The sequence below is a fragment of the Babylonia areolata genome, chromosome 18 (assembly GCF_041734735.1).
Source record: "Babylonia areolata isolate BAREFJ2019XMU chromosome 18, ASM4173473v1, whole genome shotgun sequence".
Lineage (NCBI taxonomy): Eukaryota > Metazoa > Mollusca > Gastropoda > Neogastropoda > Buccinidae > Babylonia > Babylonia areolata.
This window is the reverse complement of record NC_134893.1, coordinates 66,839,631-66,855,458: the sequence shown is the minus strand read 5'-3', so window position 1 is coordinate 66,855,458 and position 15,828 is coordinate 66,839,631. Positions and strand designations below refer to the sequence as shown.

The 15,828-nt window shown below is 41.6% G+C and overlaps 1 protein-coding gene across 1 annotated transcript in view; it reads right to left on the bottom strand.

Moving 5' to 3' along the window:
- Positions 1-3,364: 3,364 nt before the first annotated feature.
- Positions 3,365-15,828, bottom strand: part of LOC143293105 (solute carrier family 15 member 4-like) — a 22,891-nt gene continuing 10,427 nt past the window's right edge. The window contains exons 6-11 of the mRNA XM_076604014.1: positions 15,329-15,498; positions 12,877-13,121; positions 10,802-10,988; positions 9,448-9,636; positions 5,067-5,201; positions 3,365-4,423 (exon numbers count right to left, since the gene is read on the bottom strand). Coding sequence (XP_076460129.1) covers positions 3,996-4,423; positions 5,067-5,201; positions 9,448-9,636; positions 10,802-10,988; positions 12,877-13,121; positions 15,329-15,498 — 1,354 coding nt within the window. The 3' untranslated portion in view covers positions 3,365-3,995. The remainder of the gene's footprint in view (positions 4,424-5,066; positions 5,202-9,447; positions 9,637-10,801; positions 10,989-12,876; positions 13,122-15,328; positions 15,499-15,828) is intronic.

Below are 15,828 nucleotides of genomic sequence, written 5' to 3'. Positions count from 1 at the left end.
AATCACACCATCACCATCCATGCACACAAACACATTCACACCCAACGGATTAAAAAATGATTTCAAAAGGACACACACAAGATTGTATAATACAACATAATTCCTTTTTCATGCAGAGGGAAAAAAAAAAACACAACAAAAACCCAATGCTTGTAACAATACTGGAAATCCAATACTGGAATGTCTTTGGAGTGGGTTAAGTACAATATGTCTTTTAAGTACCGTGTTAAAATTAATGGCATCTTCGGTTTGGGAAAACTCCCATCACACACAATAGTGGAAAAAAAACCCACTTCAGTACAACAATAACAGCAATGTCACTCACTGGACAGATAAAGCCTTCAAACAATAACAAAAACAATACACAAGTAAAGTAAAGCAAATCATTAAGTGATGGTGATAATCATCATATTTGATGATAATAATAATCACCATTACAGCAACAACAAAATACTGAATGAATGAATGATGATGATGATGATAGTAGTAGTAGTAGTAGTAGTAGTAGTAGTAGTAGTAGTAGTAGTAGCAGCAGCAGCAGCAGCAGTAGCAGTAGTAGTAATATAATATTAATAACAACATTTTCAACAATAATAATGACAACAATCATCATCATTATCATAACTATTAAGCATATGCAGCTATCTTTGACTTTATCGTGTTGATCAATTGTCAGACAATTATTACATTCTTTAAAAAAAAAAAAAGGGATACATATACTAACATTAGAAATAAAATGCACACAGATGCAGAACTGGTTTTGACTGTTACCGTTAAGCTAACCTTACCGTTATGCTAACCTTATGTGCAACTTTTCAAAAACAGGGAAAGAGGCAAAATGTTAATATTAAAAAAACAAAACAAGCATGAGTGAACACCTGCCTTTGTTTGTATCAGTATTTCTATGTACAGACATAAAGTAAACAAACAAAAAAACACACCACTAAATGAATTAAAAAAAAAAAACAACCCAAAAAACCCAAACAGAAACATATACATTCATCTCTGATGATTGTGAGTATTCTGATACTCAGTTTTTACATCGCTCCTAACTGCATAGATGTTTGACACGCATAACGCTATTGAAAACAAAATAATCACAATCAGCCCTTCCTGTTATTGCTGACAAATTGTTAAAGAACATTAAAAAAAATAAGTGAAAGTAATTACTAAAAAAAAAAAAAACCAAAAAAACCATCAACAACACACACACACACACACACACACTCGCTCACACTCATGCACACAATCCACAAAAAACACAGAAACAAAAAACAAGTTCTTATAATTATGTGCAGAAATTCATGAAGACAGCTGATAATATAATATAACACAGGTTGGCTTTCAAAATATATTCGCATAAAACTGAAAACATTTCAGCATTTCAGTCAACAGCTTCACTTTAAAATGTGAATGGAAACACACACATACACACACTCATGCGCTCGCACACACACACACACACACACACACAGAGCTGCATGCACACATACAATCATGCATAATGCCTGCATACATCTTACATCCCTCTTTCACATTCATGAAAGTACATATCCCACCTGTATAGCCATGATAATAATACCTTGCATAATTTTCCTACTTGCTTATCAATAAAAAAAAAAGTACAGATATTCTAAGAACATAGCATCTAGATTCAGATTTGGATTTGATGACATGCTGTGCCCCTTTCACTTTTCAGTTTCAGGCTCTCAAGGAGGTGTGGCTGTGTTTGGACAAATCCATACATGCCACTCTATACCTGCTGAACAGATGCCTGACCAGCAGCATAACCCAGTGTGCTTAACTCTCTCCATACGAACGGCAAAGAGACAACGTTAACAGCGTTTCACCCCAATTACCACCATCAAAATATTGCAAGCAGAAGACTCTTATACTGAAGACGTGAATGTTGACAAAGAATACCACAATTTTGACGACGGAAGCTAAAGGTTGGGTCATTTAGACACCCACTGGACATCCGATGGGTCTGTGTAGAGGAGAAGAGAGGACTGGCCGTACTGAGTGAGTTAAACAGGCCTTGAGTGCATGCCTATATATATTTGTGTACCTATCAGAGTGGATCTTCTACAGAATCTTGCCCGAGGACAACAATCTCACTGCTATGGGTTCTTTTTTTCAGTGCGCCAAGTGTGTGCTGCATATATGATAGTCAGTCGTGTCTGACTATGACCATCAGAACAGCAGAGGAGGCAACTGCTGTTCCGACTATTTGGGCTAGAATTTGATTATAGTGGGATTTCCCATTGACTGGAGAAACCATTGATAACACAGCTCTCACTTTGCTGTTGGCCCAAATGCATACGGGGACCTCAGCTTTATGATCTCCTCCAAATGACTAGAAGCTAGTCATTCAGATGAGACGATAAACCGAGGTCCCATGTGCAGCATGCACTTAGCGCACGTAAAAGAACCCATGGCAACAAAAGGGTTGTTCCTGGCAAAAATCTGTAGAAAAATCCACTTCGATAGGAAAAAAACAAATAAAACTGCACACAGGAAAAAATACCCAAAAAATGGGTGGCGCTGTAGTATGGCGACGCGCTCTCCCTGGGGAGAGCAGCCTGAATTTCACACAGAGAAATCTGTTGTGATAAAAAGAAATACAAATACAAAAAAGCTCAGTTTGATTTTCCAGTCAAACATGGGAGAAAGTGTGAGAGTGGGTTGTGAACCCACACCCTCAGGGACTCTCTGCACTGGCAGCTAGCTGAGTGTCTTAACCATTCTGCCACCTTCCTCCTTATGTCCATCAGTTTCGACGGGCGCAATAGCCGAGTGGTTAAAGCGTTGGACTGTCAATCTGAATGTCCCGGGTTCGAATCACGGTGACGGTGCCTGGTGGGTAAAGGGTGGAGATTTTTCCGATCTCCCAGGTCAGCATATGTGCAGACCTGCTAGTGCCTGAACCCCCTTCATGTGTATACGCAAGCAGAAGATCAAATACGCACGTTAAAGATCCTGTAATCCATGTCAGCGTTCGGTGGGTTATGGAAACAAGAACATACCCAGCATGCACACCCCCGAAAACGGAGTATGGCTGCCTACATGGCGGGGTAAAAACGGTCATACATGTAAAAGCCCACCCGTGTGCACACGAGTGAACGCAGAAGAAGAAGAAGTCCATCAGTTTCATTATAAACAACGCTGTGAAAAAAACATCTCACTATGTGTTCACTGTGTGGAAAAACACCAGGAATTGAAGGTCACTTTGTGTTCCAACGTCTTGCATTGGTTTATCATGAAGACAGGTGCATTCCTTAGCATCTGAGATCAGGATGATTTCGCTAATGTCTTTGACCTGAGAGCATGTTGTGAAGCTGTCCGCCTTAGATTCACACACACACACACACTTCAAAATGTAGTCTGTAATGCATACAAAGTCTTCAAAATGAGGCCTGTAATATGCAATTCACTATTTGTAGGATACAAAAAAAAACAAGAGAAAAAAATTATGAACCCACTTGGGAGAGGAGAAGTTGAGTACTTCGACTCGTAGAGTCTTCAAAGCAACTGAGTATTTGTAATTTATTTTATTTGAACATAATATTGCCTGTGATTTTGTTACCTACTTTATTCTATTTGAACATAATTTTGTCCGTGATTATGTTATACACCGATGTTTAACTCTAACCCCTTCTATTGGAGATGTGGCCTTCTTCATTGAGTAAACTATCCATATTCATATCCATACCTCTCTCTCTCTCTCTCTCTCTCTTTCTCTCTCTCTTTATCACTTCATACTGTGCAGTGTAGACCCTATTAAGGGTGGAGACTGGATGTAAAAAAAAACAATGTACACCATTGCTTATTTGTTAATCCCTTAAATAAATAAGTCTGTCTTGTCTTGATTGTCTCGTCTTGTCTTCTAAAGTGAACTGATCAACTGATTTGTTTCATCCTCACGAAATGAACATTTTTGTGTATTTGATAAATTTGTCGATACCATTACTATATCTAACCTTCTCTCCCTGATATCAAAGGTGCGTCACGATTGACCTGTCATTTGGGATGCACTGACTGCCCTGGGAACAGGTTTCCTGGGACCTGGTTTCCTGTGAACTGTTTCCCAGGGGCCTGGTTTCCTGTGAACTGTTTCCGTGGGACCTGTTGTCCTGGGCGTCGTTCTCGTTGCACCTGATTTCCTGGGAACCGTTTTCCCCAGACCTGGTCTCCAGGGAATCGTTCTCCTCGGAAATGGTTTCCCGGGAGCCGGTGCCCCGGTCGCTGGAGGAGTCTGACTGCTCCTTTCCGTAGCCGAACCGGACTTCCTCGACGGGCCGCGGTGGTCCGTGCAGCCTGGTGGCCAGCAGGAAGCCCACGAAGAATAGCGCAGTCAGCCCACACAGCAGGAAGAAGAGGTACTCCGCGTGGCCCTCGTTGATCTCGTCAGGGAACCAGGGATCTGAGAAACACACACACACACACACACATATTTAACACAACATCAGGTCAGCATATCAGGACCCCCACCCTCCCTCCCAGCCCCATCAGGAACCCCCCCCCCCCCACCCCCAGGACTCCTCCCCCCACAATGGAGTGACGGCCAAGAGGTAACGCGTCCGCCTAGGAAGCGAGAGAATCTGAGCGCACTGGTTCGAATCCCGGCAGAGTCGCCAGTATTTTCTCCCCCTCCACTAGACCTTGTGTGGTGGTCTGGACACTAGTCATTCGGATGAGACGATAAACTGAGGTCCCGTGTGCAGCATGCACTTAGCGCACGTAAAAGAACCCACGGCAACAGAAGGGTTGTTCCTGGCAAAATTCTGTAGAAAAATGCACTTCGATAGGAAAAAACAAATAAAACTGCACGCAGGAAAAAATACAAAAAAATGGGTGGTGCTGTAGTGTAGCGACGCGCTCTCCCTGGGGGAGAGCAGCCTGGATTTCACACAGAGAAATCTGTTGCGATAAAAAGAAATACAAATACAAATACAAATATATGTGTGACGGGACATTAAACATAACTCCTCCTCCTCCTCTTCTCCTCCATGACCCCTCGATGTTGACTAAAGTCATCAGTGGCAGTGTAAGGGTTAAGCACTCACTCTCCTCAGAGGCCAGCTGCACTATCCAAAGGATGGCCATGGCCAGGTAGTTGCCCAGACCCACGGACGCCGTGAACAGTCCAGTCATCACTCCCTGCATGCTGGCTGGGGACTGGGTGTAGGCAAACTCCAGACCTGCACACAGAAACAGTTTAACTCTCTCCATACGAACGGCGAAAGAGACGACGTTAACAGCGTTTCACCCCAATTACCACCATCAAAATATTACAAGCGGAAGGCTCTTACACTGAAGAGGTGAATGTTGACAAAGAATACCACAATTCTGACGATGGAAGCTAAAGGTTGGGTCATTCAGACACCCACTGGACATCCGAGGGGTCTGTGTAGAGGAGAAGAGAGGGCTGGCCGTACTGAGTGAGTTAACATCGTTTGGACTTGTGTGGGGTGATGGCCTAGAGGTAACTTACGCGTCCGCTTAGGAAGCGAGAGAATTTGACCGCGCTGGTTCAAATCACACCGGCAGTCAAGTGCCAGTGCTTTCTCCCCCCCTCCACTAGACCTTGAGTGGTGGTCTGGACGCTAGTCATTCGTATAAGACCATAAACCGAGGTCCCGTGTGCAGCATGCACTTAGCGTATGTATAAGAACCCACGGCAACAAAAGGGTTGTCCCTGGCCAAATTCTGTAGAAAAATCCACTTCGATAGGAAAACAAATAAAAAACTGCAGGCAGGAAAAAACACCAAAAAATAGGTGGTGCTCTCAGTGTAGCGATGAGCTCCCCCTGGGGAAAGCAGCCCGGATTTCACTCAGAGAAATCTGCTGTGACAAAAAAAAAAAAAAAAAAAAAAAAAAAGCAATAAGATACAATACAATATTTTGCTTTTGCATTGCAATGTGTATTGTGTCATATCTGTGTGTGTGTGTGTGTGTGTGTGTGTGTGTGTGTTTCTTTCATTATCTTTGCTTGGATGATGATAAAGATAGTGATGGTGTTTACCGTCACCGTCATCACCGTCACCGATCCCTCAGATTCCGAATCCTTTGGGGCGCCTTCGAAGCTTTGTCAACCACCTTTCTCCAGTCCTCGCGTCTCTCGGCCGCTCTCAGGGTCTCTCTCAGCTCCATGCCTGTCCACTCTCGAATGTTGTCCTCCCATCTCTTCCTTTGTCTGCCTCTTCTTCTTCCTCCCCTCACTGTGCTTTGTAAAATTGTTTTAGCAAGACCAGAGGAGCGTGTGACATGACCAAACCACTTCAGTTTTCGTTGTCTGGCGAGTGTTTGAAGGTCAGTATAGGGCCCGATTTCACTGCGGATGCGTCTCTTGACTTCTTCATTCGTGATGTGGTCTTTGTATGAGATGCCTAAGAGTCTTCGGAAGCACCTCATTTCTACAGCTCTTATTCTTCTCTCTAAGTCCGCTGTGAGGGTCCATGATTCACATGCATTTAAAAAGATTGACATGACCAGAGAGCGCATCAGTCTGATTTTGGAACTGATGGCGATTTTTCTGTTTCTCCAGATGGGTTTGAGCTTGGTCATTGCGGCTGTGGTCTGGGCAATTCTTGACAGTATTTCTGGTTTTGATCCCTCGTCTGTCACGATAGATCCCAAATATAGGGGTATAGGGGGCTCTGGAGAGAGATAGTACCTTTGTTAGCTTGGCTGCTGCTTCTTAATAGAAGGACGGGCGCACTGGTTCTCCTCCACCCCCCAACTCTCACATGCTGGCTCCAAGCGCCATACCCCGGGACCTCGCCTCAGCAGGCGTGCCAAACCATGTGAGGGGGTGATGTTAACACTGCATCACTGGGCGTAACTTCAAGAAGAAGACTAACGGCCAAGGCGGACAAGTTCCATTATCATTATTATTATTGTTGTTGTTGTAATCATTGTTAATATTATCATTATCAACATCATTATCATCATCATCATCATCATCAGTAGTAGTAGTAGTAGTAGTAGTAGTAGTTGTAGTAGTATATTAACATTAGTATTACTAGCATTAGTATTATTAGCATTAGTATTACTATCATCATCATCATTATCATTGTTGTTATTATATATATATCCATATATCAAGGGGCACACAGGAAGACCAGTCACTACAAAAAGTCTTAACTCTCTCCATATGAACGGCGAAAGAGACGACATTAACAGCGTTTCACCCCAATTACCACCATCAAAATATTACAAGCGGAAGGCTCTTACACTGAAGGGGTGAATGTTGATAAAGAATACCACAATTCTGACGACGGAAGCTAAAGGTTGGGTCATTCAGACACCCACTGGACATCCGAGGGGTCTGTGTAGAGGAGAAGAGAGGACTGGCCGTACTGAGTGAGTTAATTGTTATCACTTAGATAATAGGCAAACTCCACACCTGCGCAGGTACATATTGTCAACTGTGTGTCAACAAACTGTTAGACCTTCACATGTAAACAGTGTCAGATGTTAGTGAGTTTAACACCTGTGTCACCTGCATGTGTGCAATCTCTACACCTGCACATGTAAATGGTGTCACCTGCATGTGGCCAAACTCCACATCTGCACATGTAAATGATGTCACCTGCATATGGGTAAACTCTACACCTGCACATGTAAATGGTGTCACCTGTATGTGTGCAAACTCCACACCTGCACATGTAATTGATGTCACCAGCATGTGTGCAAACTCAACACCTGCACATGTAAATGGCTTCACCAGCATGTGTGCATACCCCACACCTGCACATGTAAATGGCGTCACCTGCATGTGGGAAACTCTACATGTACACATGTGAATGGTGTCACCTGCATGTATGCAAACCCTACAATTGCACATGTAAATGATGTCACCTGCATGTGGGTAATTCTACACCTGCACATGTAAATGATGTCACCTGCATGTGTGCAAACTCCACACCTGCATGTGTAAATGGTGTTGCCTGCATGTGTGCAAACTCTACACCTGCACATGTAACTGATGTCACCAGCATGTGTGCAAACTCCACACCTGCATATGCAAATGATGTCACCAGCATGTGGGAAAACTCTACACCTGCACGTGAAAACGGTGTCAGCTGCATTTTGGCAAACTCCACACCTGCAAGTGTAAATGATATCACCTGCATGTGTGTGCAAACACTAAATCCGCACATGTAAATACAGACAGTCGTGAGCGAACAAACTACCGACATACACATGCAAAATAGTGTTACCTGGGGTGTAAGCAAACTGTAGACCTACACATGTGAGTATTGCCACCTGTGTGTGTGGAGCAAACTGTAAGCCTACACAAGCAAACATTGTCACCTGCATACGTGCAAAACTTTTCAGCTCAGAAGATTCTTTGAGTGGGATTTTACGTGTATGACCGTTTTCACCCCGCCATGTAGGCGGCCATATTCCATTTTCGGGGGTGTGAATGCTGGGTATGTTCATGTTTCAATAACCCACCCACTGAATGCTGACAAAGACACAGATTACAGGATCTTTAACGTGCGTATTTGATCTTCTGCTTGCGTATACACACAAAGGGGGTTCAGGCACTAGCAGGTCTGCACATATTTTAACCTGGGAAATTGGAAAAAAAAAAATCTCCACCCTTTACCCACCATGTGTCTTTACAAGATTCGAACCCGTGACTCTCAGACTGAAAGTCCAACGCTTTAACCACTCAGCTATTGTGCCCGTCAGCTCAAAAAACAATAATTTCCCTTTGAAGCCATGCAACCATGCGATAAACAACAACAAAACTGTAAACCTACGCAAGCAAATATTGTCACCTGTGTGGGGTGCAACACTTTTCAAGCTCAGAAGACAATAATTTCCTTTTCGAAGCCATGCAACCACGCAATAAACAATGACAAAACAAGAGAGGCAAGGCCTTCAAGACTCACTTGTGATAAATTAAGTCCCCTAGCATTAATTACAGAGTAATTTCCCTTTTTTACTATCTGCACCAAAACGTTTGCAAAATAAATAAAAATTCCATGCTCAGCAAAAGAAGTTCCTGTTTGAACAAAAAATGATAATAATGACTCCTCTTGTTGTGTCAGAATAAGAGGTCAAAGTGCCAAGTTTAGAGATTACAAAAAATATAAATATAACAGTAAATGCAGTTTGCATATAATTAGGCTTTTTTTTAATTTTTTTGTGCCCATCCCAGAGGTGCAATATTGTTTTAAACAAGATGACTGGAAATAACTGAATTTTCCCTATTTTTATGCCAAATTTGGTGTCAGCTGACAACGTATTTGCAGAGAAAATGTCAATGTTAAAGTTCACCATGGACACACACACACACACACACACACAGACAACCGAACACCGGGCTAAAACATAGACTCACTTTGTTTACACAAGTGAGTCAATGACAAAAAAACAACACCAAAGCGCAAAGTAAACACCACAATGTTTCCACGAGCTCTCACCCTCACCTGAAATGCTGGTGAACGCCTCGCTGCAGCCGAACAAGGCGTACTGCGGCACCTGCAGAAAGACGGAGATGTTGGAAGCGAAGAAGGTCTCGTTGCCCACCGTCTGATGGAAGCCGAGGTGTTTCTTCCGCTCCATCTCCACCAGTGCTGCAGCCAGCATGGAGAGCGCCGCCAGAACAAAACCTACGCCTGCACAGACACATCACGTCGAATCATCTTGAGCACAAGGAAGATCAAAGACGCACGTTAGTAACAGTATCAGTATCAGTATCGGTAGCTCAAGGAGGCGTCACTGCGTTCGGTCAAATCCATATACGCTACACCACATCTGCCAAGCAGATGCCCGACCAGCAGCGTAACCCAACGCGCTTAGTCAGGCCTTGAGAAAAAAAAAAAAATCAATTAAAAAAAAAAAAATATATATATATATATATATATATATATATATATATATATATATATATATATATATATATATATATAAATAAATGATAATTTTAAAAATAATTAAATTTAAAAAAAAAATAAATAAATAAAGTAAAAATAGTTAAAAAAAAAAAATAATGATTAAAAATAATAATAATATTATAATAATGAATTTTTAAAAACAAACAAAAGGGTCCTACACATAAAATGTTGCATGTCTACATGAGTATGTGTTCATGACTGAAACCTAACTGAATGACACAGGAAACGAATTATCAGCACCGTAATGGCAGCAGCCGTCAGTCGGCTCTACCTTGGTAGGCAGCCTGTTAAGCAAAGGACTCTGTTGTGAAGTGCATAGACAGGCGCTATATAAGTATCCATATCATCATCATCATCATCACCTCTAAAGAGAAATTCACAAACGGTCAATGTGTACTGCACACAATGCAAACATAACATACATTCGTTCGTTTATTTGTTTATAGTCTGTTCATCTAAGATGATGATATTGGACTGAACATAACACATACGCTTGATCAAGAGACACCTGAGCGCTTAAAACGTAGGCTTTCAATCTAGAAAAATCCACTTCCATAGGAAAAACAAATAAAACTACATGCAGGAAAAAAAGAAAAGAAAAAAAAGGTGGCACTGTAGTGTAGCGACGCGCTCTCCCTGGGTAGAGCAGCCCGAATTTCACACAGAGAAATTTGATGTGATAAAAAGAAATACAAATACACACACAGAGGCACATGCAAACACACACACATTTCGTCTAAAATCACAGTATGTGGACAGACTGTTAAACTGAAGAACACACACACACACACACAACCACCACAACCCCACCACCTTCGCCCCCCTACACCTCCATCCCCACACCCCCTTTCACCCCTCCTCCCACCCCCACCCCTCCAACACACACCTATTCGATGCAGATGACTCAAAGGGCGGCCGATTCGCTCAAAGCAAGGGTAGACCACTCTGTCCAAAACGGGGATGAGGATGATGAGCACCACGTTGTTGAAGACGTTCAGCGCGGCCACCGGCACCTTGGTAGAGCCGATGCTAAGGTCCATTCGCTCCCCTTGGATGAAGAAGGTAGAGTGCATCTGCACATTTTTTTGTTGTTGATCTCAGAGTTATCTGCACATTGCTTCACAGTTGTTGTTGTTTTTTTTTTTCTCCACATATCCTATTGATCACAGCGTTATCTGCACATTGCTTCACAGATTAATATTATTATTATTATTATTATTATTATTATTATTATTATTATTATCATTATGAGTATTTACGCCTGATCAGATGGTTTTTTTTATTCTGCATACTTTTTTGTTTACAGTTATCTACACACTGCTTCACATACGTATCAGAAGAATGCTTCACAGGGATTATATTCAGCATATTTCATTGTTCACATTTGTTCAGAGTTATATGCACATTGCTTGACAGAGTTTTTATCCTGCATTTTTTTTTTTTTTTGGTCACAGTTATCTGCACATTTTTATGTTCACAGAGTTATCTGCACACTTGCTTCACAAAGGTGGTTTTTTTTTTTTTTTTTTTTCCACATATTCTATTGTTCACAAAGTTGTCTGCACACTTGTTCATCGCGTCATCTGCATAATATTGCTTCACAGGGATTTTATTCTGCGTATTTTGTTGTTCTTGTTGTAGCTGTTTGCAGAGTTACCTGCACATCTGTTCAGAGTTGAGGAGTCATATAGTAGCTGGCTGGAAGGCTAGTTGTTATCAGTCCACAGTATGTTTCTGCATAATATTGCTTCACAGGGATTTTATTCTGTGTATTTTGTTGTTCTTGTTGTTGCTGTTTGCAGAGATATCTGTACATTTGTTCACAGAGTAACCTGCACATCCGATCAGAGTTGAGGAGTCATATAGTAGCTGGCTGAAAGGCTAGTTGTTATCAGTCCACCTTTCTTGCTGCTTTTTGTTTTCTGTAGGCTTTTAGTTGTTGTTGTTTGGTTTTTTTTTGGTTTTTGGTGTTGTTTTTTTGGTTTTTTTACAGCAGAATTTTTGCTTATTAATTAATCAATCAGACGTCTAATAACCCAAAGCCAATCATTTTGCAAATAGTAATCAAACCAAATTAAAAGTGAACAAAAAGTGAACTCACTTTAGGCTGAAAGGTTGAAAGCTCCCATAGACTTTGATGGTGGCTATACTGGGGCAGTGAATTTACATCCTGTGTCCAGGACATGTTTGACGATGATGATGATGATGATGATGATGATGGTGGATATACTGGGGCAGTGAATTTACATTCTGTGTCCAGGACACATTTGACGATGATGATGATGATGATGATGATGGTGGCTATATTGGGGTAGTGAATTTATATCCTGTGTCCAGGACACGTTTGATGATGATGATGATGATGGTGGCTATATTGGGATAGTGAATTTATATCCTGTGTCCAGGACACATTTGACGATGATGATGATGATGATGATGATGGTGGCTATATTGGGATAGTGAATTTATATCCTGTGTTCAGGACACATTAGACGATGATGGTGATGACGATGATAATGATGATGATGATGGTAGCTATATTGGGATAGTGAATTTATATCCTGTGTCCAGGGCACATTTGACGATAATGATGATGATAGCAACTATACTGGGGCAGTGAATTTATATCCTGTGTCCAGGACACATTTGACGATGATGATGATGATGATGATGATGATGATGGTGGCTATATTGGGGCAGTGAATTTATATCCTGTGTCCAGGGCACATTTGACGATAATGATGATGATGATGATGATGGCAACTATACTGGGGCAGTGAATTTATATCCTGTGTCCAGGACACATTTGACGATGATGATGATTATGATGAAGTTTGATGATGATGATGATGATGATGATGATGGTGGTGGTGGTGGTGATGATGATGGTGTCCAACGTTTACACATGTCGAACAGCGAATCACTCTGTACCTTGGTACAGACAATAAACCAGCCTCTCACCTGAGCGTAGCTGGTGGAGTACATGATGAGAACGAAGAAGACGGGAAGGATGCGAACCACGGACACGACGCCATCCACGACCTCGTTGCTGAAGGACCCCCCGAACTGCTTTCTGGCAGAGTCCAGGAGCTGCTGGGATGCCCCCCTCTCTTCCTGGCTCTGGCTCTGGCTCTGGCCCTGCCCCTCTCTGGAGGTCCTCCTGCAGCCTTGCCAGCACACGCTGAAGGAATCGGCAAGCATGCTGCCTGTTGGAAGGGAGAATGAAAGATGAGATGAGATGTTGTATTGTGTTGTGTTGTGTTGTGTTGTGTTGTGGTGTTGTTCCTTTCTCTTTTTGTTGTTTTTGTTGTTGTTGTTATTATGCTGTATGTGTTGTTGTATTATCCGATCAGATATGGGTTGTTTTTTTTTCTCACACAGAATTTACACGCCTTGGGGGTGGGGGGGGGGGGGGAAGCGTTATTCACTACAGTCACCGAGCAGCCAAGCATCACAAAAAAAATTACACAAAAATCACAAAATACCTAAGAATCAAAAGATTCAAAAGAAGAAGATTCAAAGAAATTCAATCCTTTTGCCCCTTTTGGGGGGTGTGGACAACATAAAGAGCACACCCACTGATCACATTAAAGCAAACAGAAATATGGCTCAAAAGAAGTCAACAAACAAAAGAAGAAAAAGAAAAAAAAAAAAAAAAAAAAATCCCTGCCACTCCCAACTGCCCCTCTCCAGTAGCAGTAGTTCTGTCGGCTTTCAGAGAGAGAGAGAGAGAAAAAAAAAGACTTAAAAGAAGTCAATAGCAAACAAGAAGAATAAATCTTTGATTTTTAAACTGACAAAATCCTCACCACTCCTACCCGTCGCTCTCCTGTAGGGGTAGTTCTGTCGGCTTTCAGTCAATAGCTAACAAGAAGAGTAAATCTTTAAATTTTAAACTTACAAAATCCCCACCATTCCTACCTGTAGCTTTCTTGTAGCAGTAGTTCTGACGACTTTCAGAAAAAAAAGACTCAAAAGAAATCCACAACAAACAAGAAGAAGTGTAAAAAAAATTTAAAAAAAAGAAAAAAAAAAAAAGAGTAAAATACATAAATAAATAAATCCCCTGCCACTTCCACCTGTAGCAGTAGTTCTGTCGGCTTTCAGAAAAAAAAAAGACTCAAAAGAAGTCCACAACAAACAAGAAGAGTAAAAATGAAAAAAAAAAAATCCCCACCACTTCCACCTGAAGCTGTCCTGTAGCAGTAGTTCCGTTGGCTTTCCGTAAAAAGACTAAAAAAAAAAAGACGAAAAGTGGAAAAAAAAAAAAAATCCCCTGCCAGTCCCACCTGTGGCTGTCCTGTAGCGGTAGTTCCATCAGCTTTCAGTAAAAAGACTCAAAAGAACAAACGAAAAGTGGGAAAAAAAAAAAAAAAAAAAAAAAAAAATCCCTCGCCATTCCCACCTGTGGCTGTCCTGTAGCGGTAGTTCCATCAGCTTTCAGTAAAAAGACTCAAAAGAACAAACGAAAAGTGGGAAAAAAAAAAAAAAAAAAATCCCCTGCCAGTCCCACCTGTGGCTGTCCTGTAGCAGTAGTTCCGTCAGCTTTCAGTTAAAAAAAATAAAAAAAAAAATAAAAAGACTCAAAAGAACAAATGAAAAGCGGAAAAGAAAAGAAGAAAAAAAAATCCCCCGCCATTCCCACCTGTAGCTGTCCTGTAGCAGTAGTTCCATTGGCTTTCGGTAAAAAGACTTAAAAAAAACAACAAACAGACGAAAAGTGAAAAAATTCAACAACAAAAAAAACAGGCGAAAAGTGAAAAAAAAAAAAAAAAAAAAAAAAAAAATCCCCTGCCAGTCCCACCTATGGCTGTCCTGTAGCGGTAGTTCCATCAGCTTTCAGTAAAAAGACTGAAAAGAACAAACGAAAAGTGGAAAAAAAAAAAAAAAAATCCCTCGCCATTCCCACCTGTGGTGGTCCTGTAGCAGTAGTTCCGTCAGCTTTCGGTAAAAAGACTCAAAAGAACAGACAAAAAGTGAAGAAAAAAAAAAATCCCCTGCCAGTCCCACCTGTGGCTGTCCTGTAGCAGTTTTTCCATCAGCTTTCAGTAAAAAAAAAATCAAAAAAAAAAAAAAAAAATCAAAAGAACAAATGAAAAGCGGGAAAAAAAAAAAAAAAAAAAAAAAATCCCCCGCCATTCCCACCTGTAGCTGTCCTGTAGCAGTAGTTCCGTCGGCTTTCGGTAAAAAGACTAAAAAAAAAACAAAAAAAACCAGACGAAAAGTGAAAAAAAACACAAAAAAAACCAGACGAAAAGTGAAAAAAAAAAAAAAAAAAAAAATCCCCTGCCAGTCCCACCTATGGCTGTCCTGTAGCGGTAGTTCCATCAGCTTTCAGTAAAAAGACTCAAAAGAACAAACGATAAGTGGAAAAAAAGAAAAAAGAAAAAAAAAAATCCCTCGCCATTCCCACCTGTGGCTGTCCTGTAGCGGTAGTTCTGGCGGCCCAGCAGGAAGACCACGAGGGCCACCAGCATGCTGACCATGGGGACGAAGAACCCCCAGGCAAAACTCAGGTCCTGCTGCAACCCTGCAACCCCGATGAAGGCCAGGAGCGCTCCGGCGTTGATGAACCAGTAGTACCTGCGTCCCAGTACCAGATGGTGTGTGTCAGGAAAAAGACTGGTGATGATGATGGTGGTGATGGCGACGATGATGATGGTGATGATGATTATGATGATGATGGTGATGGTGATGATGGTGGTGATGGCAATGATGCTGATGATGATGATGGTGGTAGTGGTGATGATGGTGGTGATGATGATGGTGATGGTGATGATGATGATGATGGTGGTGGTTGTGATGATGATGATGGTGATGGTGATGATGATGATGATGATGGTGGTAATGGTGATGATGATGGTGGTGATGGTGATGATGATGATGATGGCGATGATGATGATGATGATGATG